The sequence below is a fragment of the Candoia aspera genome, chromosome 4 (assembly GCF_035149785.1).
Source record: "Candoia aspera isolate rCanAsp1 chromosome 4, rCanAsp1.hap2, whole genome shotgun sequence".
Taxonomy (NCBI): domain Eukaryota; kingdom Metazoa; phylum Chordata; class Lepidosauria; order Squamata; family Boidae; genus Candoia; species Candoia aspera.
This window is the reverse complement of record NC_086156.1, coordinates 39,241,124-39,267,186: the sequence shown is the minus strand read 5'-3', so window position 1 is coordinate 39,267,186 and position 26,063 is coordinate 39,241,124. Positions and strand designations below refer to the sequence as shown.

Sequence of the window (26,063 nt, the reverse complement as noted above, 5' to 3'; positions counted from 1 at the left end):
CTCATCACTGGACTTTGTTTCTAGTCTCTTGATCATCCTCACTGCCTTCCTTTGAGCCTGTTCCAATTTCTCTTTTTAAAAATGTGAGATGCAGGACAGGACATAGTATTCAGGATGGAATACTATGCAGTAAAGGCCTAGCAAAGCATCTTGAGGGAGGAAACTCAGCATTTGGTCATGTCCATGTGTTCCAGACTTCAGGCAGTCATTGACTGCAAAGGATTTTCATCCAGGTATTAAAGGCAATCCTTATGTTTGTAATGATGTTGGTTTGTTCCATTACTTATGAGCCACCATTGATCAGTGTGTGTGTATGCCACTGGCTGTACTTCCTGAATGGTTAGTGCCCCACTTTTGTCAAACCCCTTGAATTACAGCTGAAAGTCCTGACTTTGCTCCCATCTGGGTGCATTTCCTTTCAACTTCAATGTGGTGGTGTACAGAGGCCAAATGCCAAAACAGTTATCCTTGTTTCAATATTTCTGGTCCTGACTGTACCTATGATGTGAAGATCGACTTTGATAGTGAATACCCTGGCAGGACCTCTCACACTCGCACCTAATTATCATCCCACTGACTGAAACACCTGACTCTAATTTCCCCCTTCAAGTGAACTGATAATTCTAGAAGTTCACATACTTTTGCCACATACAAAGAGAAATATAAGGTGGAATCTATGTATTTTATAGATTCTAGACATTCTAGGGATGGTTAGAAAATCTGATTCACTGAAAGGGTTACGCTGAGTCAGAGGACTTGGGAGAGGGTTAAAGATGTCCACATCCCACAACTAGATTTTTCCTGACAGACTTGTCCATTGATCTTGGCAAGCTGCTGGGCCTATATCTGTGCACAGGATGGGGAAGTGACTTGGCCCTGGGAATTCGAAAGGAATGAACAAACTATTAAGGGAGGTCTTTTGGAAATAATTATTCAGTTCTGAAAGAAAGTGTGAGAAAGAAATTTTGTATACTATAAGATATGGCACAGAGAAACTCTGACAGGCTTTCAAGATTGTTATCCTTTATCAACAGTAAAAAGTCTTCCTGAAATCCCTGCTCCTGTTTCTTGACCTTGCTGTTTTCAAAGGGTGGACAACACCTAATAGTTGTCCATACTGCAGGATTTCTCAAAGACAATGGAAGCCTCTGACTATCAGCATGTTATTTCAGTATCCTAAGGATGTAATTCTAATGGCCCTAGAGGTTTGAACTTAGTAAAGGTTACAAGCTATTCCCTGATGATATTTCTATGAAGCTTAAATTTGAGCTGGAATCGTGTTGCTTCAACCATCCTTTGCTAAATTCAGTTCATTCAGAGCTTTAGCTACTCTGACCCGATCATTACAAATCTAGGGTACTGTATGTAATTTTCTTTGGTCATTTCTCCCTCTTTCCATCTTCTGTAGGTATCCTTTTTTACATTAACCAAATTTATTGTATATGTCATGAGCACTGATGGTGAGCAGGAGGGGGCCCCTATACAGGGGGGAAAATGCATGCGTAGTAGTGAGGAGTTGAGCAGCCATTCAAAGAGACACAGAACAGACCCGCCTTGACTTTTGGGGTTTATCTGTCTGGGTTAATCCCAAGCTTCTTCAGTTTGTTAGGATTTTCTGTCTAATGTAGCAGTAATAAAACACTAGAGACCTATTCCTCGTCTCAGCGTGGTTCCTGACAGTATAGATACCCAAGATTCTTCATCTGCCTTCCATTCCCCCCCCCCCATTGGAATTGTTTGCATTTGTGCCTTTAGTATCTTTTCTCATATAAACTCCGCTCTAGAAAAAGCAGATATAGCATAATTATTCAGATCTGCAAACACAGAATAATAATATTTGTATTTGGAGCAAATTTTTATCCCATACTAATCAAATTGAGGCCAACTTGCTCTGTATAGGAATCCATGACAGAGATTATTCATCATGTGCTTAAATTCATCCAATAAAGGGAAGCTTCCCAACTTCCTTGATAATTTGCTGTACTGCAAATTGCTCTTGGTGTTAATTTGTTTTTCATAATATTCAACAAGGATGTAACTAGAGACAATTATTGCATATAATCAGAAACAACAGAAATCTTCTGTGTGACACTTCTTCAGGAGCTTCAAGTACTACATTGAAGAAGTTATTCTGGCCCATTCCTCTTTATAGAACTACTTCAACTCATTGGTATTTTGGAGCCATCTTGCATGAACTATTTAGTTCAGATCATGCCAGAACAGTTCAGTTGGGTTAAGGTCAGAGCTTTGTCTAATCCAGTCCAAAATGCAAAATGTTTCACCCGTACTGTTATAGATTTATTTGTGGTTTAGGAACATTGCTGTGCTGCATGACCTACATTCATTTAAGATTCATCTTAAAAAGACAAATACCCTGACAATCTCTTGTGAAATTTGCTCATACGAACGGAATCCATTATTCCCTGAATGGGAAGCTGTGCAGATCCTGAAGCTACAAAGCAGGGTGAGACAATGACACCAGCATTCTAAATAGCTGGAAGGAAGTTCTTTTGTTGGAATGCAATGTTTAATTTTCCCCCAAATACAGTATTTTTCACTAATGCCAAAAGGTTCCATTTTCATCTATTCTGTCTACAGAACACTATTTCAATAGCTTGGTGGACCATCCAGATAGTTTTTAGCAAACTTGAGATGGGCAGCAATATGGTTTCTGGAGAACAGTGATTTCCTCTTGCTGTCTCAAGCACACAACTCCCGCTTAGTGTTTTCTTTATACTGGCCTCATGAATGCTGACACCAGATAATGTAAGAGGGCCTGCAGATCTTTTGCCATTACTCTGGAGTTTTACAACCCCCTAAGATCCAGCACCTTAACCACTATACCATATTAGATTTCAATGTACATGAAATATTTTTGCAGCTTAAATTATAATAGTTAATTCCACAGAAATCTATACATTTACATTTTACTAATACCAAAACAATTTTCCATTGGTGAGGATGGACCAGACATTCCAAATCCCTATCCCATGCCTCCCTATTCTTTTTACTATATCATTTGGTATAATTTAACAACCACTTCTAAATGGCATTTGTAGGCTTGTTATTTTGCTCATAGACTGTTAAATCCACTATTAATAAAGGGGGTTCTCAATTTGTTGGAACTGCAGGACCATATCAACATAACAAAAAGTGTTTTAACTGGAAATATGGCACTATGTGCTTTTGGGGAAATGATATTTATGTTGCAAGCTCTTAAGTGGCAAAATTTCATTACCTAAACGATAATTGATGCTATATAATTAATGAGTGTTCTATTTTCAAATTTGGATTGCTTAATACAGCACAGTATCGTTAACTTACAGCAAATAAATCATAATGATCATATCATAATGATCAAACTGAAAGTAGCAGGCTTCCTTAGCAATTTTTTTGTAGGCTAAGATAGAAGGAGAAATTCCGTATTTGTCACAACAACGGGATCTTAAGGCTCTTCAATTTATTAGAAGTGTCAGATATGCTGATTCCAAAGCAACCCATGAGGGGATGTTTCCAGCAGACATGATTTTTTGATAGAAGAGAGGCCTTATGATATAAATTCAAATATGGAAAATTAAGACCTCCTTCTCTGACAACTAGAGCTTCCTGGCTGAAAAACAAAGAATTTCTACAAATAAAATTCCAAAACAGAACATGATGATACTCAATTCTATATCTCCATCCCGGGTGAGGTAAGTGATGCTGTGACTGCCCTCTCTCGGTGCCTGGGGGCTGTAGGGGTCTGGATGGGGAACAACAGGCTTTGGCTGAACCCTGGTAAGACGGAGTGGCTGTGGGTTAAGGGTTCCTCCGTATCTGGGACTTTGTCATCTTTAGTTCTGGATGGGGTTGCACTGCCCCAGATAGACCTGGTGCATAATATGGGGGTCCTCATGGACTCATGGCTCCTGCTCAAAGAGCAGGTGGCAGCCGTGGCCGGAAGGGCCTTTGCACAGCTTCATGTTGTGCACCAGTTGTGCCCTTTCCTGGATTGGGAAGCCCTTCGGACAGTCACTCATGCCCTTGCTATCTCCCATATAGACTACTGCAATGCGCTCTACATGGGGCTACCCTTGAAGAGTATCCGGAAGCTTCAGCTGGTCCAGAATGCGGCCACGCTGGCGATTTTCGGTGCCCCTAGAAGGGTGCACATAACACTTTTGCTACGTGAGCTGCATTGGATACCAGTTTGCTTCCAGGTCCAATTCAAGGTGTTGGTTATCACCTTTAAAGCCCTACATGGCATGGGACCGGGTTACCTGAGAGACTGCCTCTTCTCCGTATCATCAGCCCATCCCACCTGATCATGCAGAGAGGGCATGCTACGGACCCCGTTGATAAGAGAATTCCATCTGGTGGGGTCCAGGAGGCGGGCCTTCTCGGCAGTAGCGCCCACCCTTTGGACCATCTTGCCCACGGAGGTGAGATTAGCCCCATCGCTTCTAGCTTTCCGGAGGACGTTGAAGACCTGGCTCTGCCACCGGGCTTGGGGCAGGGAGGAGGATCGACATACTTGGGGTTGGCTAGTGCCTTGAAGTGCCCCTCCTACATAATGACTGAAGGAGATCACAGCCATCTGGATTTTATGAGCTAGGGTAGTTAAGAAATTGTTTTAGTGGGTATTTATTAGAATTTTATTGTATATTTATTAGAATTTTATTGTATAATTATTGTTCTGTATTGTAAACCGCCCAGAGTCCCTCTGGTTGGAGGAGGTGGGCGGTGACAAATTTGGCAAACAAACAAACAAACAAACAAATAAATAAAACAGTATGTTCAATTTCTGAACATATGTTTTAGGAATATGTATGCTGTGTGTAACATATAATCATTACACCCTAATCTATGCTTCACAGTTGTTTAGATTTTTGTATAGATTACTCAAAGCAAAACATTAATTCATAAGATGCTATTTTTAGCTCAATACTTACTGCACGTAAAGTCCATCTATCCAAATCTACTGTTATTTCTGATAACAACATATTTAAATTCAATTAAATATTCTGAAGTATCTCTCTTAAAATTTTAAATCCAAGAGAAGATATTGCCTCCACGCATCATGAAAATTTCCAAAGGAAACCAATTTTGACAAGGGTCTTTAATATTTGTTCTGCATGACTAACCAGGTCAACCTAGCTTCTTCTTGTCACTTTTCCTACTTTTCCCCGAGGAAGCCAGAGGCTGCCTCTCTGTGCGAAGCTCCAATTACAGACTTGCAGCTTTCCCCTTATTGCCTTTCTGCTTGTTATAATGTAACTGCTCTCACTCCAACAATTCAATTGGTATCTTGCTCTCACTAGTCACCTAACCAACTTCCCGTTCTCCTGGATTGATTTCCCACATTCATTGTAGGGAGGAGGAACTACATCCCATTTCCACATGTTTTCACTGATATGTCAATGTTGTGATTGATTGCTCTAATGCTGGTTTCGGTGCTGGACTGGGTGGGTGGGTGAGCCTGGGGATATAAATGTGTTTACTAAAGACCCCTATGTGTGGACTTAAGTCATGATGAGTGACCTCTCCCGCCAGTGTCCATCGCAGATGAACGGGATGAGAGCTCTCTTGTATGAGTACATTGCTTTTATTAATAAGGCTTCATGTATTACTTTTGTTTTGACATCTGTTATTCATGTAGAGGGCAGAGGGAATGGTCTTGAAGAACAGAAGGAAGTGCCACTACCAAGGCAATGGTCAGATAAAAGGGACCTCCAGGGAACCCAACAAGACAATTTTTTACCTTTCATATAGAGGAGGGGCAGCTGTTGCACAATGTTTGTTTGTAGGTTCCTCTTCATCTAAAAGAAGGAGTATTACAACTCTGCCATGACAATAGAATGGCAGGGCACTGGGGTGTTTAAGTCTCAGCATTGACTGCTTCAGGACTTCTGGTAGCTCAGGGATTATGTTTCATCTTGTCATGTCTGCCACAGAGCAAAACCTGTTCCTGGAAAAGCAGCTGGCTTGCTGCAACCTCTACATACCCCTTTACGGTCCTGGGTCACAGTATCACTAGATTTTATTATCAAACTATCCCAGGGATGTACCAGCAATCTGGTAGTAATGGATTCATTTACAAAACTGGCTCATTTCATTCCTTGGGAGGGCTTCCTGACAGCTCAGGAAACAGCACAGCTCTTTCTGGATGTTTTTAGATAAAGAGTGTTAGTCAATCATGTCATATTGGACAGAGGCATGCAATTTACAACAAAATTTGGGAAGTCCCTTTTCCAGATATTAAATATTAAAATTCATTTGTAATCCTTGCATCATGCAGTGCGTACCAGAGAAGCTCCCAAAGTACAGCTGCATTACAGGACTTGTCAAGTGGTTTTGGGGAGGAGGGGAGCAGCACATCTGCACTTGATTTCCATGGCCCAGACTCAGATTTCTCTGGAAACACAGGAGGGGGGACTGAGGCTGATGGGGGAGGTAATGTAGAGGGCAGAGTGAATGACCTTGAAAGAAAGGAGGAAGAACTGCTACCAAGGCAAAGGTCATATAAAACCGCTAAGCCTGGGACAAGAATGTGAGTAAACATCTCAGTCAAGCCTCTCCCTAGTTCACAAGAGGATAAAGGGAGGGATGGCTGGAGTGAAATACACTAACTGGTTTTACAATAAAAGCAGTACTGCTCCACATGGCACTGGTTTCTTACTCTGGCCTAACTTGAAGGTCTGACAGTTCATTTCTTCTTCAGGACCATTCCTGTGGCTGCCACTACTACCACACTCACATAACACTGACCATATATACAACAGAGTCTACTTTCCTCAAAATTTTGGATCACATGTCCTGTGAAGATATTTATGATAATTATTAATAAATTCCTTCATTCCACTGTCAACTAATCATATCTATTTTGTTTTTTCCTCTTTCTGTTAATCTAAACCTTAAATGAAATTGATATTCTTCCAATACCTTCAGTAACATCTCCTTTAATCTTGAAAAAGACTACACAGTTTCTTGGCATATCTTAAAGATATGTCCTACTGTAGAAAGAAAAGGTTCTCCTAGAGTACCCTCCCATCTTTTAACACTCTAAATTTTTTTTATCACAAGAAATTTCACCAGCCACTATTAATTGTATTGTATTTATAGCTTACATAGAACATTTTTCCATTGCCTTTTGAACATGGAAAGTTCATTCATTAGTTCGGTCCAAATTCCTGAAAACTCTAGATGAATGAGAAACAATGTGATGCCTCCCAAGTTTTGGACATAAACTCAATCAGCCTCTACTAGTATAGCACTGGTTTAGATGATAACTAGTATCATGATAATCACAGATGGATTAAAAATATGAAGAGGCAACACTGCTTTTAAATAATACTTCTACTTACACTAGCAGTTGAGATAATTAGATATAGAAATGAACTGATCACTTCTTACAGAACTGAAGATGACCACTAAAACTAGAACTGTGATTCTGTTCTGGCTTTGTTGTTGTTTATTTGTTCAGTCGCTTCCAACTCTTCGTGACTTCATGGACCAGCCCACGCCAGAGCTTCCTGTCGGTCGTCAACACCCCCAGCTCCCCCAAAGTCGAGTCCGTCACTTCTAGAATGTCATCTATCCATCTTGCCCTTCGTCGGCCCCTCTTCCTTTTGCCTTCCACTCTCCCTAGCATCAGCATCTTCTCCAGGGTGTCCTGTCTTCTCATTATGTGGCCAAAGTATTTCAGTTTTGCCTTTAATATCATTCCTCAAGTGAGCAGTCTGGCTTTATTTCCTGGAGGATGGACTGGTTTGATCTTCTTGCAGTCCAAGGCACTCTCAGAATTTTCCTCCAACACCACAGTCCCAAAGCATCTATCTTCCTTCGCTCAGCCTTCCTTATGGTCCAGCTCTCGCAGCCATATGTTACTACGGGGAATACCATTGCTTTAACTATGTGGACCTTTGTTGTCAGCGTGATGTCTCTGCTCTTAACTATTTTATCGAGATTGGTCATTGGTCTTCTCCCAAGGATTAAACGTCTTCTCATTTCCTGACTGCAGTCAGCATCTGCAGTAATCTTCGCACCTAGAAATACAAAGTCTTTCACTGCCTCTACGTTTTCTCCCTCTATTTGCCAGTTATCAATCAAGCTGGTTGCCATAATCTTGGTTTTTTTGAGGTTTAGCTGCAAGCCAGCTTTTGCACTTTCTTCTTTCACCTTCATCATAAGGCTCCTCAGTTCCTCTTTGCTTTCAGCCATCAAAGTGGTATCATCTGCATATCTGAGATTGTTAATGTTTCTTCCAGCGATTTTAACTCCAGCCTTGGATTCCTCAAGCCCAGCACGTTGCATGATGTGTTCTGTGTACAAGTTGAATAGGTAGGGTGAGAGCATACAACCCCGCTGTACTCCTTTCCCAATCTTAGACCAGTCTGTTGTTCCGTGGTCTGTTCTTGCCGTTGCTACTTGGTCGTTATACAGATTCCTCAGGAGGCATACAAGATGACTTGGTATCCCCTAAGAACTTGCCACAATTTGTTATGGTCCACACAGTCAAAGGCTACTGATGTATAAATACATACAATTTGTATGTTTTTTTAAACTGTTGCACTAACTATACTTCTGTTATTTAGCTGTATTACATCTTTAAAACTGGTTTTAGTTTTAACAAATAATAATGTCTTCTCCAAACATAATGGATTTCCTCAAAATATTACCTTCCATAATGTGGTTTCTTTTGAGGGAATCCCAATTCCCCAAAGATGCCTGCAATCTGAGTCAGAAATGCATACCTAGCAAGCAAAAACAGGAAATCAATCATGTATAAAATGGTTCAAGACTTGAGGGACTGAACTGGTAATTCTAGATGCTATGTAACTTTGATACCAATTCTCTATCTGCATGTAGACCATACTGTGCCTGTGCACACTAATTTTGTTGTTTATTTGTTCAGTCGCTTCCGACTGTTTGTGACTTCATGGACCAGCCCACACCAGAGCTTCCTATCGGTCGTCAACACCCCCAGGTGACACGAGTCCGTCACCTCTAGAATATCATCTATCCATCTTGCCCTTGGTCAGCCCTTCTTCCTTTTGCCTTCCACAAAAGAATATTAGCTGCAAACTGAAATCCAGTTGTCTAGCAAACACAGCACTCAGTTCAGCTTGAGTAAGTATTTGATACATAATAGTACTTCAAAAGTGAGTCAAATTCATAGTCCATTTGATCTTTACACTGAGCAGTTATTTTCCTTTTGAATCAAGCAAACATCCAGGAAGAGAAAGCACAAATAACATCTAAATGTTTCACATCTTTAAGTTTGATAGGACAGGTAGCCATGAACACATTCATAGCTCTTTGCATACATATTTCCGTGTGTGTCTGTAGGCACATGTGTGTTTTCTGTGCCTGCTGCTACTGAAATGGTAGGAAAGCAAACACTTCCTTTTAAAAAAATGAAATGGATTTTAAAAAAAAACTCTTGAAAATAAACAAGACAGTTAATTTTTTTTTCAAAGCTATATATATATTCTTTGAGTTAGAATATGATAGACTGAAAAGCTGGGCCATGAAGCAGTTAAGGAAAATAGGCATCACACTCTGTTAGACTCAGTGACAGTGTTCAAAAAACAGCAGGGCTCAGGCTCATTTTTTTCTTGAAATCAGCCAACTAAAATGCCCTTTCTTACTGCACAGCATATGTTACCCTATCTTCTTAGACAGAAAAGATGCTGCATAGCAATGAATCAAAACAAGCATCCCCTCGGGACTCCTGGTGCAGCGAGACCCCTATGTTCTCCTCCAACAGAGGATGCTGTTGAGGTCATGCCGCATGCTATTCAATTAATACACTAATTAAGGAAGGCTATGTTAGAGAGAGGCAGAATGAGAAAAAACAGACATCAAGAAAGGCCTATGGCAGAGTGGCCACATCAACCCAGCAAGATTAATCAATATCCTATAAACTACACCAACATCCGGATTTCCACACAACTATACCTAATTAGCCCAACAAACCTCAACTGTAGAAATGTAATTTGAGACAAGCCAGAAAATCAAGGCAAATTGCATATTTAGTAATTATTAGAAATACCATCTTACAAGCAAAATCTAGACTGAACACAGCATATGTTCAGCACACCTACTACAGCTGGTGCAAGCTGAAGCTAAGCATAATCTCTGGCTTTTTAAGGAATTGTCACATTTTTTCACATTCATAAGACTAGACCCTGAAGATATCTGGTTTATAGCCAGTTATTTGAAAAAGTAAGGAGACATACAAAGGCTTCTGATGGCTCCACTTATTTATCTCCATCACAGCTACCCACTTGTAATATGGTAGTGTCAAGGCCTTGCTTGACATACAGAAAGACAAATTTCTTGGCATTCATGTAAAAGCTTATCAGAGGATAGTCCATTTATACGAACATATATATATATATATATAGTGTGTGTGTGTATGTGTGTTGTGTATGTGTGTGTGTGTGTATGTATATGTATGTGTGTGTGTTTATGTATGTATGTGTGTATATATATATATATGAAAGGATCATATGTAGATTTTTCAGAAGAAGTCCAGAAATAGTATGCAGGTAACAATGTTACACCAGAAGTGTATTAAAATAACTCATTACTATAATCCTAATTTCTTATTTTTAAAGATCAAAGGCAATACCATGGAATTCTAGAGAGCCATTTAATATATTCATTTGTAGTCATTAGTAACAGAAGTCTAATAAATATACATAATTACTACAAATCTACATATTATTGCTTATATTCATTGTCACTCAGGGCAGTGCAAACAAGCTTAAATCGCAATGCATTTCCATTATTTAAATTTCCATTTTCATTCAGTGTTGTAAAGCAAGAACCTGAATCCTTAAAATGACAGGATTGGCAAAATGCATGAACAGGGCTAAATGAAGACAATTATCAATTTAAGAGTTACATCAAATATTTCAGATCACTTTCTAACGAGGTAGTCGCTCCAGACAGTTTTGACATACAGTTTAGTTTAGCTTAGTTTCATTTAGAGATTCAAAGCAAGGGAGACAGACAGACAATTCCAGGAAGAAGACTGTTTCTCTCTCTTCCCTGCCCCTCCATGTTTCTAGTTTTTTTTTAGTCTTCTCATCACTGATTTTAGTAGGATATTTTATAGTCTTATGCTTACCCTACTCCATATCATAGAAATAGTGTATGAACTTATTGTGATTCATTAACTGTGAGGCAAACCTAACTATAAAATCACATTAGTACTTAAGGAGATGTAAATCCTCCTATACATTATCAACTCAGTAACATGAATAAGTGGCTAAGACAGATGTGTCTCTTAACATTTGAGATTGTGTTTCCCATCTTTTCTAAAAATGCAAATTTTAGAAACTAAATATTCAGCATTTTTCAGATAGCAACTATTATTCAAAATATTTTATTGCCTTGCATTTTTCTCTTAACAAAACGCAAAACATACGGTTGTGTTTTTTTCCTTTTCCCTTTATATTTTATATACACTATACAGTAAATGGCAGAATAGCTATTTCTTCTGCGAACAGAAGAATCCTTTGCCCACTTCACACAAATCGATACTTCAATTCTCATAGGACTTTTCTTAAAAAATATTTTTGCCACTAAATCCCTGTTTTCAATACAAATCTCAAAATCTATTCTTGGTTTATAGGGGAAGCCTGAGGACTTCAAGAACTAAATGCCAGTTGTAAGATAAGTGAAAACCACATACTTACCAGATTTTGGTGACCTCTGTAAGCACAATAGTTACCTCCATGTAGATGAGGTCACCTAAATGGTAATTTTGTGCAGAACGCACTGTAAACTGCATACTAATGGCTTTTCATTCAATGCAAATGAACCTGCAACATATTTCTCTTGAACATTTTTATTAACCTTAAATCAAATGAATGTTTTCATTACTGTATTTTAAATAAGCTTATTTAATGGTACATAATAAGCTGTTATGTTGTATGATGCATGGTTTTAGTTAAACTGGCAGCAACTGGCTTCTTGCCAAGCAGCCTGGAAGTATTTTTAAAACCTGCCTAATCCAATTCTACGTTTCCAAGAAAAATAAAGTCAAGACTCTAGAAAGTGTTTGTGAAAAAAAATAAACACAGTAAAAAGTAAACTGAAAACTGAAGAATTAGAAAACAAAGATAATTCCATATAGATAACTTAATTATAATTAATAAACATTTGGCATGTGTTTTGATATAATTCAAAGCTGTAGCAAATTAGATGGCTGAATGAACTTGCAAAGCCACAACATTTAATTAAAACAAAGATACTGTATTACATATATCAAGATGCCCAAGTAATGAAGAACTTATTTCACTTTTCAATGAATTTAAAAACCTTATGGGCATGTCACCCAAATTAATAATTAATTATCAATTAGCATAATTAATAAGAACACATAATCTAGTTCTCCTTATGTGTGCTAAAGTTAAGAACATGTATCCTAAATGTTTAGCAGTACACAGGAAATCTTTAAAGAAAGCTTGTTTTCTTAAACCCCAGTAAGTAGGCATTAGATGGATCCCTGTGAGATGGCATAATAAACCATTTACAGTTTTTCAATTTCGTAACATTTTAAGGACTTCAGTTCTAAAGTCCTGCCTGAACTGGACAGGAGCTGCCAAGAGGTTTTGTTGCCCATGAAACAAATTACCATGATGGTGACTCAAATTAATTTAATCATTAACATCCTGGGTAGAACTGTACATATTGTATTGGTATACAACCTGGATTGGTTCATTCACCCTGCCCCAAATACCAGGATAAAAAATCGTGGACACAATGGATCTGGAATGCACCAAGAAGAGTGAGAGAAGTCTGAAATTGTCATAGTGAAGGCTTCAATACTGAACATGATCTTAATATGACATGTTCTAAGAAACAGAGACTGATTCAAAGTGGGTGCATATGCGCTAACTGTTGACTGCAATTTTCTCCAATACACTATTTTTCATTTTTTTCATCCCTGGATAGTATTTTCTAAACATTTTCATTTCAACTAAATATCACTACTGTATTTAGAAAATACTGCTGAAGCATTGCTACTTTTTATTCATTGCATGCAGATTAGCACGGTTTATGTTTGCTTGGAGGATTGTTTATGTTTGTTTTAATAATGAATGAATTACAAAACAAAAACAAAAATGATGTCACCTCATACTGAAGAGGCTTTACAACTAAGCAGAGAATAAAAACAATTTACTCTTATGCTATCAACATATCTCAGCCTTGATAAAACATTCAAGATAAACTATAACCAAAATCAGTGGGAAGGAAATCATTCACAGAGATACACACTCATGAAAATGTAATACCATAGAAGAAAAACAAAAGCTATAACAAATGCAGAAAAAAGATCTGAAAATGTAAAGCTCAGTTTTTGAGAATGAGCAACTATATGGTATATATGGAATCCACTTTTCATATGGGAGATAAAATTTACACTAGGGACATCTTACACAGTACTGATAATCTTTTCCCATGAAGCAGAACTGCATATTGTAGAAGAATTTACTATGGACAGAATCCAAGGAGCATCCAGGCTTGTTCCTTTACCCACTTACTTAAACTGGAAGAGATCTGTGTCTCTCTATGTTGTTTCTCCTGCCACTCCAGTTTAGAATCCTTGTTCTTCAATAGGAAAAGAAGGGTAGGGCTGCTAGAGGCAGAGCTTCTGCATGTTCCCTGGCATTTTGCTGAAAATGGAGGGTAGTGTAACGATTTCATCCAAGCTCTTGATATTATACAAGCTAGTTTTTGGAGAAGTAAACTGGTACTTCTATCAGGAATTACAGACACCCTTCCTGGAACACAAGCATCAGTGAGCTCGCCAAGTCACAAAGCCTTACTATAAATGCATTTCATCAAGGGATAGTAGATCCCTGATGACTGCTGACATATTGGAAGATATGATAATTGATATTCAGTGGTCTATTCCACACAAGTGGGAAATCTGTGGCCTGCAGGAATTTCCTTTGAACCTATTTATGGACTTCTATTACCCAGAGATTGTTACTAATATGTAACAGCAGTGATCAGATTTCAACAGTGCTATTTTACATCGTTTTGGGAGCTTTAGAGGGCATTGAAGTGACATGCCTTTGAGGCTTCCTGCTGCAATTTCCACTCTTAAAACACTGAAAAAGCTGCCCTCCCTGGCCCAAACCAGATTAAAACAACAACAACAACAACACAGCTCCATTCCTTCATATGTTGTCACTACATTACAAGATAGTGCCTTGTGGCCTTCTACAGCAGAGGCTGAATTGTAGACCTTGACCACTCTGAACTTGTTCCCCTAGACGTTTTCCAACTACTTTCTTGTTGAAATTATCAGGAGTCAACTGAGGGGTCAATTGTCTCATAAGCATAAGGGGGTCGCTCTAGCAAACACATCTCTATTGTGCTTGTGGGATGTCACATGGATCATCTGATTTCCACTTCCTCCTCCTTCTTGGGCTTGGGGATTAACAGCCTCCATTACCTCGTGGGCAGACATGCAAGCAGGAGCTGCTGCAGGAATGCAGCCCTCCCCCAACCATCCTCTGCTACCAAGAACCAGTGATGATTATGTGCTTTCTACTATGAACCTACCTGTATCCAGATCTACTGACTAAAAGTAAGCTATCTCTATTTTTCTTCATCTAACTACAGTTTGAAGACTGAATTTATTTCTGAACATAATTAAGCTTAATGTGTAAGTTCTCTTTTGGTTCACACCTCTACTCTGCAAGATTGCTGTTAGTTGCATGGAGTTCTTTTATTAACCTTTAAAAACTCCATCATTTCTCTCACACTGTTGGATTTGTCTGTGTTGAATCATCTGGGGTGCTATCAAGAGACTGGTGTTTTGTTTTATATCTCCTTAATTTTATGGTTGGCAGGTAAGCCGTGATAGTCCTGATACTTCAATTGTATCATTATCTGGAACCAAAGGAACAATTACCTAGTTAATACAACATACTAGCAAAATTTCAAATTTGCTAACTGTAAAGACTGATGAGAGATATTACAAATTCCCATGGGCACAAAGGTTCCACATGTACTTCCAATCTCAGACTGAAGATCTGCCTCATTATTTGCTTCACTTTCTTTTATATGTATCTGTTTTACTATTCCTTCTATTCATCTGTGCAGAAAAAGATCCTCAGATGCTGGGCTTCTATCATCTAAATTCAATTAAGGACAAAACAGCATTTTTTTGCTATCATTTTCTTTTGCCAAGATATATCATATATGGCTTATTTTGCAACAGCATTAAAGCTATGGTTCAATATTTGAAGGTTACCAATAAGACACAAAGGAGATTTACTTAATTAACATGGCAAATACTCTGTATGTAGTATCTCAAGAAACACTGAATTGATTGTTTGGCTGCTGCTGGCCTTCTTTTTATATGCAGAGTTTATATGAATGTGAATGGGATTCAGTTTTAAAAGCCAAAATATTTTTATTCCCTAAGGGAAAAATAAACATCCATTGCTAAGTTCTTTTCAATAATAACTTATAAGGCCCATCCATAAATGGTACTTGCAATATAGACAGAAAATCTAGACTTAGTATCTAGATTACCAATTTCACTGAAGTAGTACAAAATCACACATCTCAGCAAAGTATGAATGAACACTGATTTGTGCCTGAAGTCATTAATCTGGTGTGATTAAATAACACTGATGCTTTCAGTACTTCCCTGAATGACACAAGCACATAATATCCTGCATGATTTAGAGAATCATAGTTCTTTGCTCAAAGGTACAATAAATAAGAACACAGTCTTTGTATGTATGTTTCCACTGTTTACCATGTACCTATTTTCTATTCTCAATGTAATGCATTTAAGACACAGAATTTTAATAGTTTGTAAAAAATAATTGATAGCAGTTAACTGTTAACAGTTAATCAGACAAGGAACAAGTCCATAATTTAATATGCAGTTTTCAGATTTGTCTTACAAATTATTCTGCAAAGTGTTTCTGTAAAATAAACTTCGTTTATGCAAAAAAGTATAACATGATTTCTTAATTATTTAAAATAACACATTGTATAATTATAAAAATGAAAACATTCAAACACTTGAGAAATTGTCATTCATTTGAAATTTACTGTCTAAATCAGCATCTATTACATGCAATGTATATATTGTAAAAACAGTCTATTACAGAAACACATTCACGTTCTTTGAAAACATTTATGTAGCAATAATGGCATGGAAACAAGGTGAGAAAACAATCTGATATACTCCCTCCCTCCAGTTATGAGCCTGATGGATTTCTTCATAATATATGGAAACAAAAACAGCCATGATGTAATGGAAATGAATTGTGGTTTCTTATGGGGATAAAAGAATAAGATAAAGCTGTACAAAGTGACAGTGAAAAACTGTGACTTTCTGACTTCACTGATCGTGCACATCCAGTTTTTCCTGTTTTATTCAGGCTGTTCATAGCAGAACTGGGCTGAAACACTATGAATGAGAATCTCACTACACAATAACCTTTCTTGCTTTTGCTGTATCTTTTCCTTCAGCTTGACAGTATATTGAAGTTGGAACAGAAGTAGTGTGGAGAGGAAGAACCACACAAGCTACCCTCCTCTGCTCTGACAGTTTCACGTGAATCTTTCCCATACAATTCCCCACACACCACCTTCTTCACCATGCAGTGCTCCTGCAACTATCTTATATAAATGTTATGAACTGAGACAAATGTCGGGTAACTTTTTCCAAAAATACATTTACTTTTAAGAATCTGTAATGGTATGTGGGAAAGGGCCTGGGAGAAAGGGCCAAGAAACGCTGTGTCATGTTCCCCGTTGCAAGGCATCCATGCATCACAATGGGGAACATGCCTTTCAGGGAGGAAGGGATAACCCTAATCCTTTAAGCACTCAAACACTAAAAGCAATCACAAGGACAAAGGAGGCACACCTTTGCCCGGACCAGAGGAGCCATCAACAGATCGGCGGAACTTCCACACATTACCCTGGGGGACGCACCTGCACCGGACAAGGAGAGAAGACAGAGGAGATCACCCTAATCGCCCATCAACAGACCGGTATCGTTTCCAGATCGCCCATCAAGGATCCAGATCCAGCTTGTGGGACAATAGGGGGTGGAGGAGGACAAAGTCCGCCATGCGGGTATATACGGGGTACCCCGCAACCACGCCCGCATTCCCGTCTATTTGCGTGCGTGCACTCTGTACTCAATAAACGGAAATCCTCAGCCCCATCTAAGTGAGTCCGTGCCTTATTGGGAAACGAGGCACCCATTACACGCTGCCTAGGCAACAACCAGAGACAGCATAGTCTGCAGCTGGATAGTGGGCGGGGCAAGAGGCTCAGAAGGCACCCTCCCTAGTTTCTCGGGCTGTAAAGAAGATGGCAGGAGAACTGTACTTTCAGACCTGTAAGATTCTTTTAATGTAATTTTACAATAAAGTAGAATTAGCTCATCTGGTCTACCTAGTAAGGCTAACAGAATCTAACAAATCTTAAACTACATAAGATTGGAGGGAAATTTAAAGATTTTTCTGTACTATTTGGACTGTTTTTAAAAAAATCTATGTGGTTGATAGGAGTTGCCAACGACTTGATGGAACATAATCAATAATCAATTTGGACTATTTAAAAGTTCAGTTTTACTGAAATCTTTATTTTTTGTGTTTTATTTTTGATGTTTCCTTTAAGTTGCAGCATCTGTAATGTTGTGAATGCATGAGAAACACATTTTTGTTTTTATTTAGTACAAAATAAGGCAGACTGTAAGAATTTAAAATTCAAGAGATAAACAATCATGAAAGTAGAATAATGTATTATTTCTTGAATTTATATAGCCTACATCATACATAAAAACAACTGAATGATTAGTCATTTCCTAATCAAATTTGTACCTCCCAGAAATGGTTTAAAATACTGAAAAAAATTGAAATAACTTGGTCATACCCCCATTAATTGCCTTTGACTTATACTATTATTAGCCAAAGCATTTTAAAATGCAGAGTAGAATGTGAAGAGTAAAGAAGAACATATTAGTGGGATTCAAATGATCATACACCTTCAAATAATTTTTCAGTCAGAGTTGCAACAACAAGAGGCAGATTCACACGCACATTTTGAAGTAAGTTCCCTGGAAAACATATAGCACCATAACCCTTCCTCTAAATCAGAGCTTTCCAAACTGTGTGTCATGACACATTAGTGTGTCAGCTGCAGTGTGTAGCTGTGTCACGTGGTCGAGGGATCATACAGGTACTGCACATGCACAGTATGTGTAATCGGGTCAAAACAGCTGATTCTGCATGACTTCCAGTGACACAGCCACACCTGCAGTGTGTTAGTGTATCACCAACATGAAAAATTTGGAAAGCTCTGCTCTAAATATTTCAGCACTGTAGTAAATCAGTTCACTAAGAGGAGTCATCAGCAACAACTGGGTCAAGATCTGCCATTTGCCTTTGACATGCACAGTATAAAACCTTCAGTTGGAAATTACAAAATTACAATTGAAATAAAGACATTTTGTTTTGCAAAGCATTTCTATCTAACTTGCCTGAGACAATTTAGCATCAATATTCCATGACATTCTAGAATTATTTGCCAAGACTGAACATATGACTACTATTTTAAAAATATCAAAAAGTCAGCTTTTATTAAATAATATATTGTATTAAATTCAAATCAGATATAGACTTAATTAAATAAAATATCCATCACACTCTGACATATAACACTTCTAAACAAACAATACTTCTAAAGAAGCAACCTAAATTTACTACTGACTATATACATTTAACTCTCATGGTTAGAAATACTTGTAAAGATTTAAGTACAACCTTGGCTAAATTCCAAAAGTGGATGGATATTAAGTTGGCAGACATGTAGTTCAGACTAGCTGAAATACAACGGAGCTTTAAATGCTCTCACTATTTACGCAGAATAAAAAATGGAAATGGCAAAATCTCAATCCTATAAAAGTTCAGCATTTGACACAAATTTATTATGCTTCTACAAGAGCTTCATGGTGATGAAAAATAAGCCCCCCAAATATGCAAGTATGTCTTTAATACGAAATCTGCCAGCCACACAAATCAATGACAACCAAAGCACTACACAAAAGTGAAGTATTTCCTGCTCCAAGGCTTCCTTGACCAATATGTTTAATTTTGTTATCATTATCATCTTTCCAGGATAACGTATGCAAAAATTTAGCCACATGAAAAACAACTCTAAATAATAACCAGACCTTTTCATCTTAAGTCTAATGAAACTGAAGAAACATTTATGTTGGATAAAATATCATATGTATTCCAGATAAATAAAATTCAAAACTCACCTACAGTTTGGAGGAGGGTCTAATGTAATTTCTGCAAGTTCCTTCTGAATCCTTAAGAGAAAAGAAACATAAATTAAAATGATAGAACTATTTAAAAAAATATTTTCCTTCCAATTTTATTAAAGGTAATTAATCCCAGGGCATAAAAGTAGGCTTTTAATTGCAAATGAAAGACTATGCCACATAATTGTATATTTTATTTATTTATTCATTCATTCATTCAATTTATATAGCCACCCATCTCAAACCAGTGAGTCTGGGCAGCTAACAATAATAAAAGCAATCACCAATAAAAACAATACCAAAAAATTAAATATAAATACAGCTGAGAGATCTTAAAAGCCATTGGTGTTAACACAACCATGAAACAGGGCCCTTCACACACTCAGGGCCCCAGGCCTGGGCACACAGCCAGGTCTTCAAGGCCTTCCAAAAAGCCAAAAGGGTCAGGGCCATCCTAATCTCAGCAGGGAGGATGTTCCAGAGGGCACGTGCCACAGCAGAAAAGGCACGTCTCCTGGTCCCTGCCAGCCAACATTCCTTGGCTGATGGGACCTGGAACATGCCCATCCTGCTGGACCGGATTGGACGGGTAGAAACAACTGGGAAAAGACAGTCCCTTAGGTAATCCAGTCCCAAGCCACTAAGAGCTTTAAAGGTGACAACCAGCACCTTGTATTGCACCTGGAAACACACCAGCAACCAATGCAGCTCCCAAAGCAGTGGTTTATGTGTGCTGACACTATTTACAACCCCGGCAGCTGCATTCTGTACCAGCTTCACAGGTATGTGCAACCCAGTGGTTTGCATGTTTATTCTGAGTTAATTCTTAAATGTACAGTATATATGATTGCAACTAAAGCCATATAACTAAATTCACACATGCATTTTAACGTCTTTATTGGCTATGAAATTGAAGGGAAATGATTACCTAGTCAAAACATTTTTGTAGTTTCCATTCCAAAAGACAGTCACAGAGAACATAATTCATTAATAAAAAATGAAAAGTAAGGTGGTCAGCATGTCATATACAACAGCCTAAACAGTTCTTGACTCAACCCCATTATGTCATCAAAAAGGGATGGGAAGATTAAGGGGGGTTGACATTCTTGGTGGCTGATGGAATAAAGATGAAATCCTAGAGAAGTCCCACAAAATGGGGATTGAATATTTTCTATGACTCAGTCTCTCCATCTCACTTTTTGTTGTCCTTCTTCCCATTGACAAGTGGTGGGTGGGAGTGGTTTAGGGTAGATGAAGAAAGGGCTCAGTAAACCCTCCTGACTTTATCCATGGTGGCACCAACTGAATCAATAGTGTCATGCTAACACATTCCTAATGTCCACTAATGTACATGTGGAATTCCTCGCAAATTATGTCACTGTGTGGCTTTCTTGCCAATAAAACACCTCCTCGATACAAAGTAATACATTTCAATAAGAAATAAGCATGTAACAACATATATATGGAAACAATCACACAGACACAAAGGTATTTTAAATGTGAAGAATAACTGACTCACAGGGATTGCTGTTACTTAAATTCTGGGTCTGTACATATAATACCCATGTTATTTACTGAAAAGAGTCATGCTTCTAAATTTCACATGTTTACCAAGAGTTTAAAAATTATAACAAACCTCTTCCTTTCCAATGATATCCAGATAAAATCTATGTTTCAAATGAAAACATATCTTTGTTCCAGAAGAGCTTTCTCCAAAACATCTTTAACATAAGAATATTTAAATCTTCCTTGTTCTGTTCAAACTCTTCCACTGCTAGAATTAAAATAATACCTAGTCTGCAAATTATGGTACTTTAATATAATTATATAGGAATATAAATAAAGGCAATCTATAACTATTACATTCATGATGAAGAATTTCTTTCATAAATACATTTATACCAATTACAAGGATTAGCAATCAGCCAGTTACAAGGATTCTAACACTCTGTAACTCAACCAAGAATAAGATCCCAGAACATTTGTATTGCTGACTAGAAACCCCTTATAGACTTTTTGCCTAAAACAGAAAAAAATGAACTTATGATTTATGGTTTTGATGATTAGACAGAATAGATTACAGAAAGAGAGTCATGTTGTAGCCATACAGTAAGAGGTTTATTTATTTTCATTTATTTGTCAAATTTTTATCACCACCCATCTCCCCCCAGAGGAGGGAGGTTAATTTATAATTGTACTTATAACTGCTGTAAAGAAGATCAGAAGCTACTTCTTTATATCTTTTTTCTTTCTTTTCTATTTTTCTTTTACTTTTTTCTTTCTTGTATTTTTAGCTTTTTCTTGGATTTTTTTTCTTTTCTTCACTTTATTTTAGTTTTTATTAGTTTAAACAGTTTCTTCTTTAAAAAAAGATTTTTAAAAAATCTTTAATTAAAAATTATAAAAAAAAGAATTAGATCACAGAACGTATAGGAGCAAGGTCCAGTGCACCTTTAATTAATGATTTCAAAACATAACACTTTTAGGACCATGTGAAGGTGGCTGAAAGTATCCTGTTCAGTGCATACTTAATATCAGGAAGTAAGCTTTTATATAATGTTTAATTCAAAACCTTATTGTAATCTTTCACCAACTTGAGGTACATAAACAGAGAAATAAGAAACAGTAATATTAAAATATAAATTAAGAGCTATGGATTAAATTAATTCTTACGATTATGGATCATACATTTAATGTGTGGATGCCCAAAAGATTGCCACTTAGTACAAAGAAAGAAGTTGAAACTGCCCAACATCTCAGCTGGATTCACCAGATAGAGATAAAGATTCTACTTCAATCATATTTTCAAGTAGTTGTCATTAATTCTTACTGAGAGAGAAGGAAAGACCACATGTGTGATAAGCTACCATAAAACTGCATATTTGAACATATTTTATAGATAATGTATGTCCACCTCATTGTTTCATACAAATATTAAGAGAGCTTTTCTTAAGGAAAAAGAAAATCAGATTTTAACCCATTAATTTTACCCTCATGCAAAATTCTCATTCAAGAGACCAAAAGAAATGTTTTCTAATGTTTTCAGCACTGAATGAGGCCAATATGGCACAGCATAATGGAAACTATTAAAACAGAATATTACTTATCTGAAGACTAAATCTGTGATTATATGCAAACTTATTTGGATTTTTTTTTAAAAAAGGAATTATACTGTAATCAGCTTTAAGAACATTTCAGCAGCTGTGCCTGCATGCTATATGACATAATAAATACGTACGCTATAATGCAAACTCTATACTCAGAGTAAAATATGCCTGCAGGTGGTCCTTGAGTTATGACCATTTGTTCAGTGACTGTTCAAAGTTACAGTAGCGCTGAATGAACGGTACTTACACCCAGCCCCCAAACTTGCAGCCGTTGCAGCACCCCCAGAGTTACATAATTAAAATTCAGGTGCTTGGCAGCCTGGCCGCACTTACGACCACAGGGGTGCTTTAACTCCCCCCAACTGCCTATTTTCCTCATTTCTGCCATTTGACTTGCACTCTGCAGCCCTTGCCGTCCTGTGCTCTGGCTTCCCCAGGGAACTTTTGCTGTCTTGCTCCTGCTGACCAAGCACGCCCGGCCTGCCCCTTTGTGAGGCAGCTGCTGGCCGCGTGGGGCTTTCTTCCTGAGGTCGTGCACAGCAGTTTTCTCACGAGACCTGGGGAAGTAGGCCCCATGTGGCCAGCCACTGCCTTGCAAAGGGCCAGTGAGCATGCCTTGTCAGCAGTGGGAGCAAGAAGACAGTGAAGGTCAGCTGGGGTACAGAGTGCAGGGCAGCGGGCCCTTGGAATGGAGGACAATGAGGGTGCCTGGGGCTTCGCACTGCTGGGCTAGGGCAACTGGGGCTTCCAGGGTTCATCAGATACAATTCCCTATCTAAGGGTGTTTACTTACAACTATGTTCGTATAAGATTTTCATTCTGAGAGTAAAGGTGCTGTGCAAACTGGATATGCACTGATTTTTTTCCCCCATAGAAATACATGCTTTTAAAATGTTAAAATGGATTATATTATACAAATATATGAGACTGTAACTGCACATTTTTTAAAAATCATGCTCTTCAACATAAAAAGTCTTGGCAATTTTTGCTAATATGAGACCACCAAATGTCAATGTTGGATCTCTGCAGGTTTACTTATTTATTTAAATAATTTTGACCCCATTCATCATCCAGAAAGAGCCCTGGAATGGTTTGCAGAGTAATAAAAAGAAGGAAAAGGATGAGGAAAGAAATACAAAGAGAACTAGGTGACAAGTCTTAAATTTATTAAAACCAGATGTAATTTATATCATGCTGTAATGACTTTTGTACTGCTATAAATTGTTGGGCTTCCTATCATAACTATCTTCAACTACCACATTATACTTTTTTTTAGGTATTTTAAGTCTTACTATTACAAGGTTTGAAAGGAAAGTAATATCTCCAGTGTTATAAGTTGCAAACACACGACAAGTACTGATGTTCTGGAAGGCCTGATGTATTTAACTTCTCTTTTTTCATTTTAGTTTGTGGGAATTGGCTAAGAATAAGAAAAGGTTGTGTTACTATTATTCATGAAATACAGTACAACTTTCCAGTGAGTACTTGCCAGTGCATTTTAAGCAATGGGCTGTGATTGAATTTTTGATTGCTGAAGGAATCCCTCTAATTGAAATTCATTTTTGAATGCAGGTATGTAGAGATGACTATGTTGACGTGAGTACTATGTGCTACTTGGCCAAAAAATGTAAAAATGATGAACTGGGAAAGTTGATTCGTGTAAACGAGAATGAAGTGGATGATCTGTGACAGCAATTAATGAATTTCACATGGGAAAGATCAATGAGCTGATTAAAACAATTGGCAAATCACTGAAAGAGAAACTGCTGTCAACCTCAGCATCTCACATATATATGAGGTCACATTACTGATGATCTTCAATATCAGAAAGTTTGTGCAAGATGGGATTCATCAGTTGTTGATGGTAGAAATGAAAGCTTCAAGAGTCAAAATTTGCCAGCAACTGTTGTCATGCTACCAGAATGAAGGTGAGGAATTTCTTCACAGCATTGTAACAGCTGACAATACATAGGCTCATCATTATGATTCAGAGGCAAAGCTTCAAGCCATGGAATATCCAAGGGGCAACTGAGTAGTTGGATCTCACTATCTTATCCCATCTACCACATAGTCCAGACTTGTTACTATGTGACTCCTACCTTTTCCCAAAATTGAAGGAATACCTTTGTGAGCATGTTTGACTCAAATGAAAAGGACTGTCAGGACGTAATTGAAGAGACAAAGCATGGAGTTCTTTCAGGACAGCTTTAAGAAGCTTGTCCATCATTGGCAGAAGTACAGTATGTTGCAAATATGATTTACTGTGCATAGTTAACAAAAGAACTCATTTCAAGGATTATTTTTTTCTTTCAGACCTTTCACCAACATTATTTCCAAAGATGAATTTCATCTTTATCTATACTTAAAATCTGCAAGTTAGTATTATGTAACATCTACCAGATTCAAAATCTAATTACCTATTTTAATTTTTTTTTCAAAAAATCTCAACAGCAAACATGCATTTGTATACAAAACTCATTTTATTCATTAATAAATACTTTCATTTGGAAAATTACAAGCAAAAAAGACAGCAAAATATGCCAGTATGAACTTGGATCTAATCAGAGAATGTTCAGTGATGACTAGCTCAGCCTCTGAGGTCACAAGTGTTTTTCTATACAGCTAGCTCATGATTAGTGTAAGTTCAAATAATGCGATATTCAGTTTAGTGAGAATTATAAATTGATACCAGGTCACATTTAATGTGAACCAAATTCAGTTAATGCAAGGCTAGCACATGAGCAGTTGAAGCTAGTGCATGTGCAGTTGAGGTTATCAGATTACGATTGGGGTTTTAGATGTTGCTACTTGTTTATCTTTGTGTGTGCAAAATGGGCAAAAGGAAGATTCCTTCAGATGAAACCACTACAAGCTCAAAAAAGAAGAGGCTTTTTATTACATTACAGAAAAAAATCTGAAGTGACTTAACATGAATGTGGTCATAGGAACTCTAAAATAGAACGAGATGTTGGAAAGTCTGAATCTGCGGTAAGGGGAAATAAAAGAAAAATATAAAGTTGTATACAAATAAAGTTTGTAAATGGCCCAGAATCCCTCTTTTGGGGGAGATGGGCGGTAGCAAAATTTGAATAAATTTAAATAAATAAACAATAAAGTTGCATCGGCTTTTTGTGGTTTGCAAACATCTACAAGGAGTTGAAGTGTTACAATGATAGAAACAAAGTATGTTTTAACTGTATGGATTGAGGATTGCAATAAAAAACACATTACCCTTAGCAGAGCAGCCATTCAGACAAAAGCTTTACATTTGTTTAAGAGAGTGAAAGAAAAAAATAATGAAGTAGAAGAAACGTTTAATGCAACTGTTGGTTGGTTGGATTCATTTAAAAACCAAGTAAGCTTACCTTTAGGAATGATATTCAGATTTTTTTTTCCCTTTCTATAACTACTCTATGAATTTGTTAACAATAAATTTAAATTATAAGTATATACCTTTTATCCTTTACGGTAATATTTCATTAATAAACATATAAAATGTTTAAAAATTTTCATTGCCTATTTCCATCAAGCTGGAACCAATCACCAAAATTTCCCTAGCAATGTAACTTTGGATAGTGCATATTCAAAAATGCAAACACTTTGTGGGATTCATTATGTGCACTAATCAAGACTTAGCTGTACAGCGA

General features: G+C 37.5%; 1 protein-coding gene across 2 annotated transcripts in view; it reads right to left on the bottom strand.

Moving 5' to 3' along the window:
* Positions 1-26,063, bottom strand: part of LOC134497897 (ubiquitin-conjugating enzyme E2 E2) — a 136,809-nt gene that overhangs the window by 92,969 nt on the left and 17,777 nt on the right. For both annotated transcript variants that reach the window (XM_063303896.1, XM_063303895.1), the window contains one exon: positions 19,307-19,357. In XM_063303896.1, the coding sequence (XP_063159966.1) occupies positions 19,307-19,357 (51 nt within the window). The remainder of the gene's footprint in view (positions 1-19,306; positions 19,358-26,063) is intronic.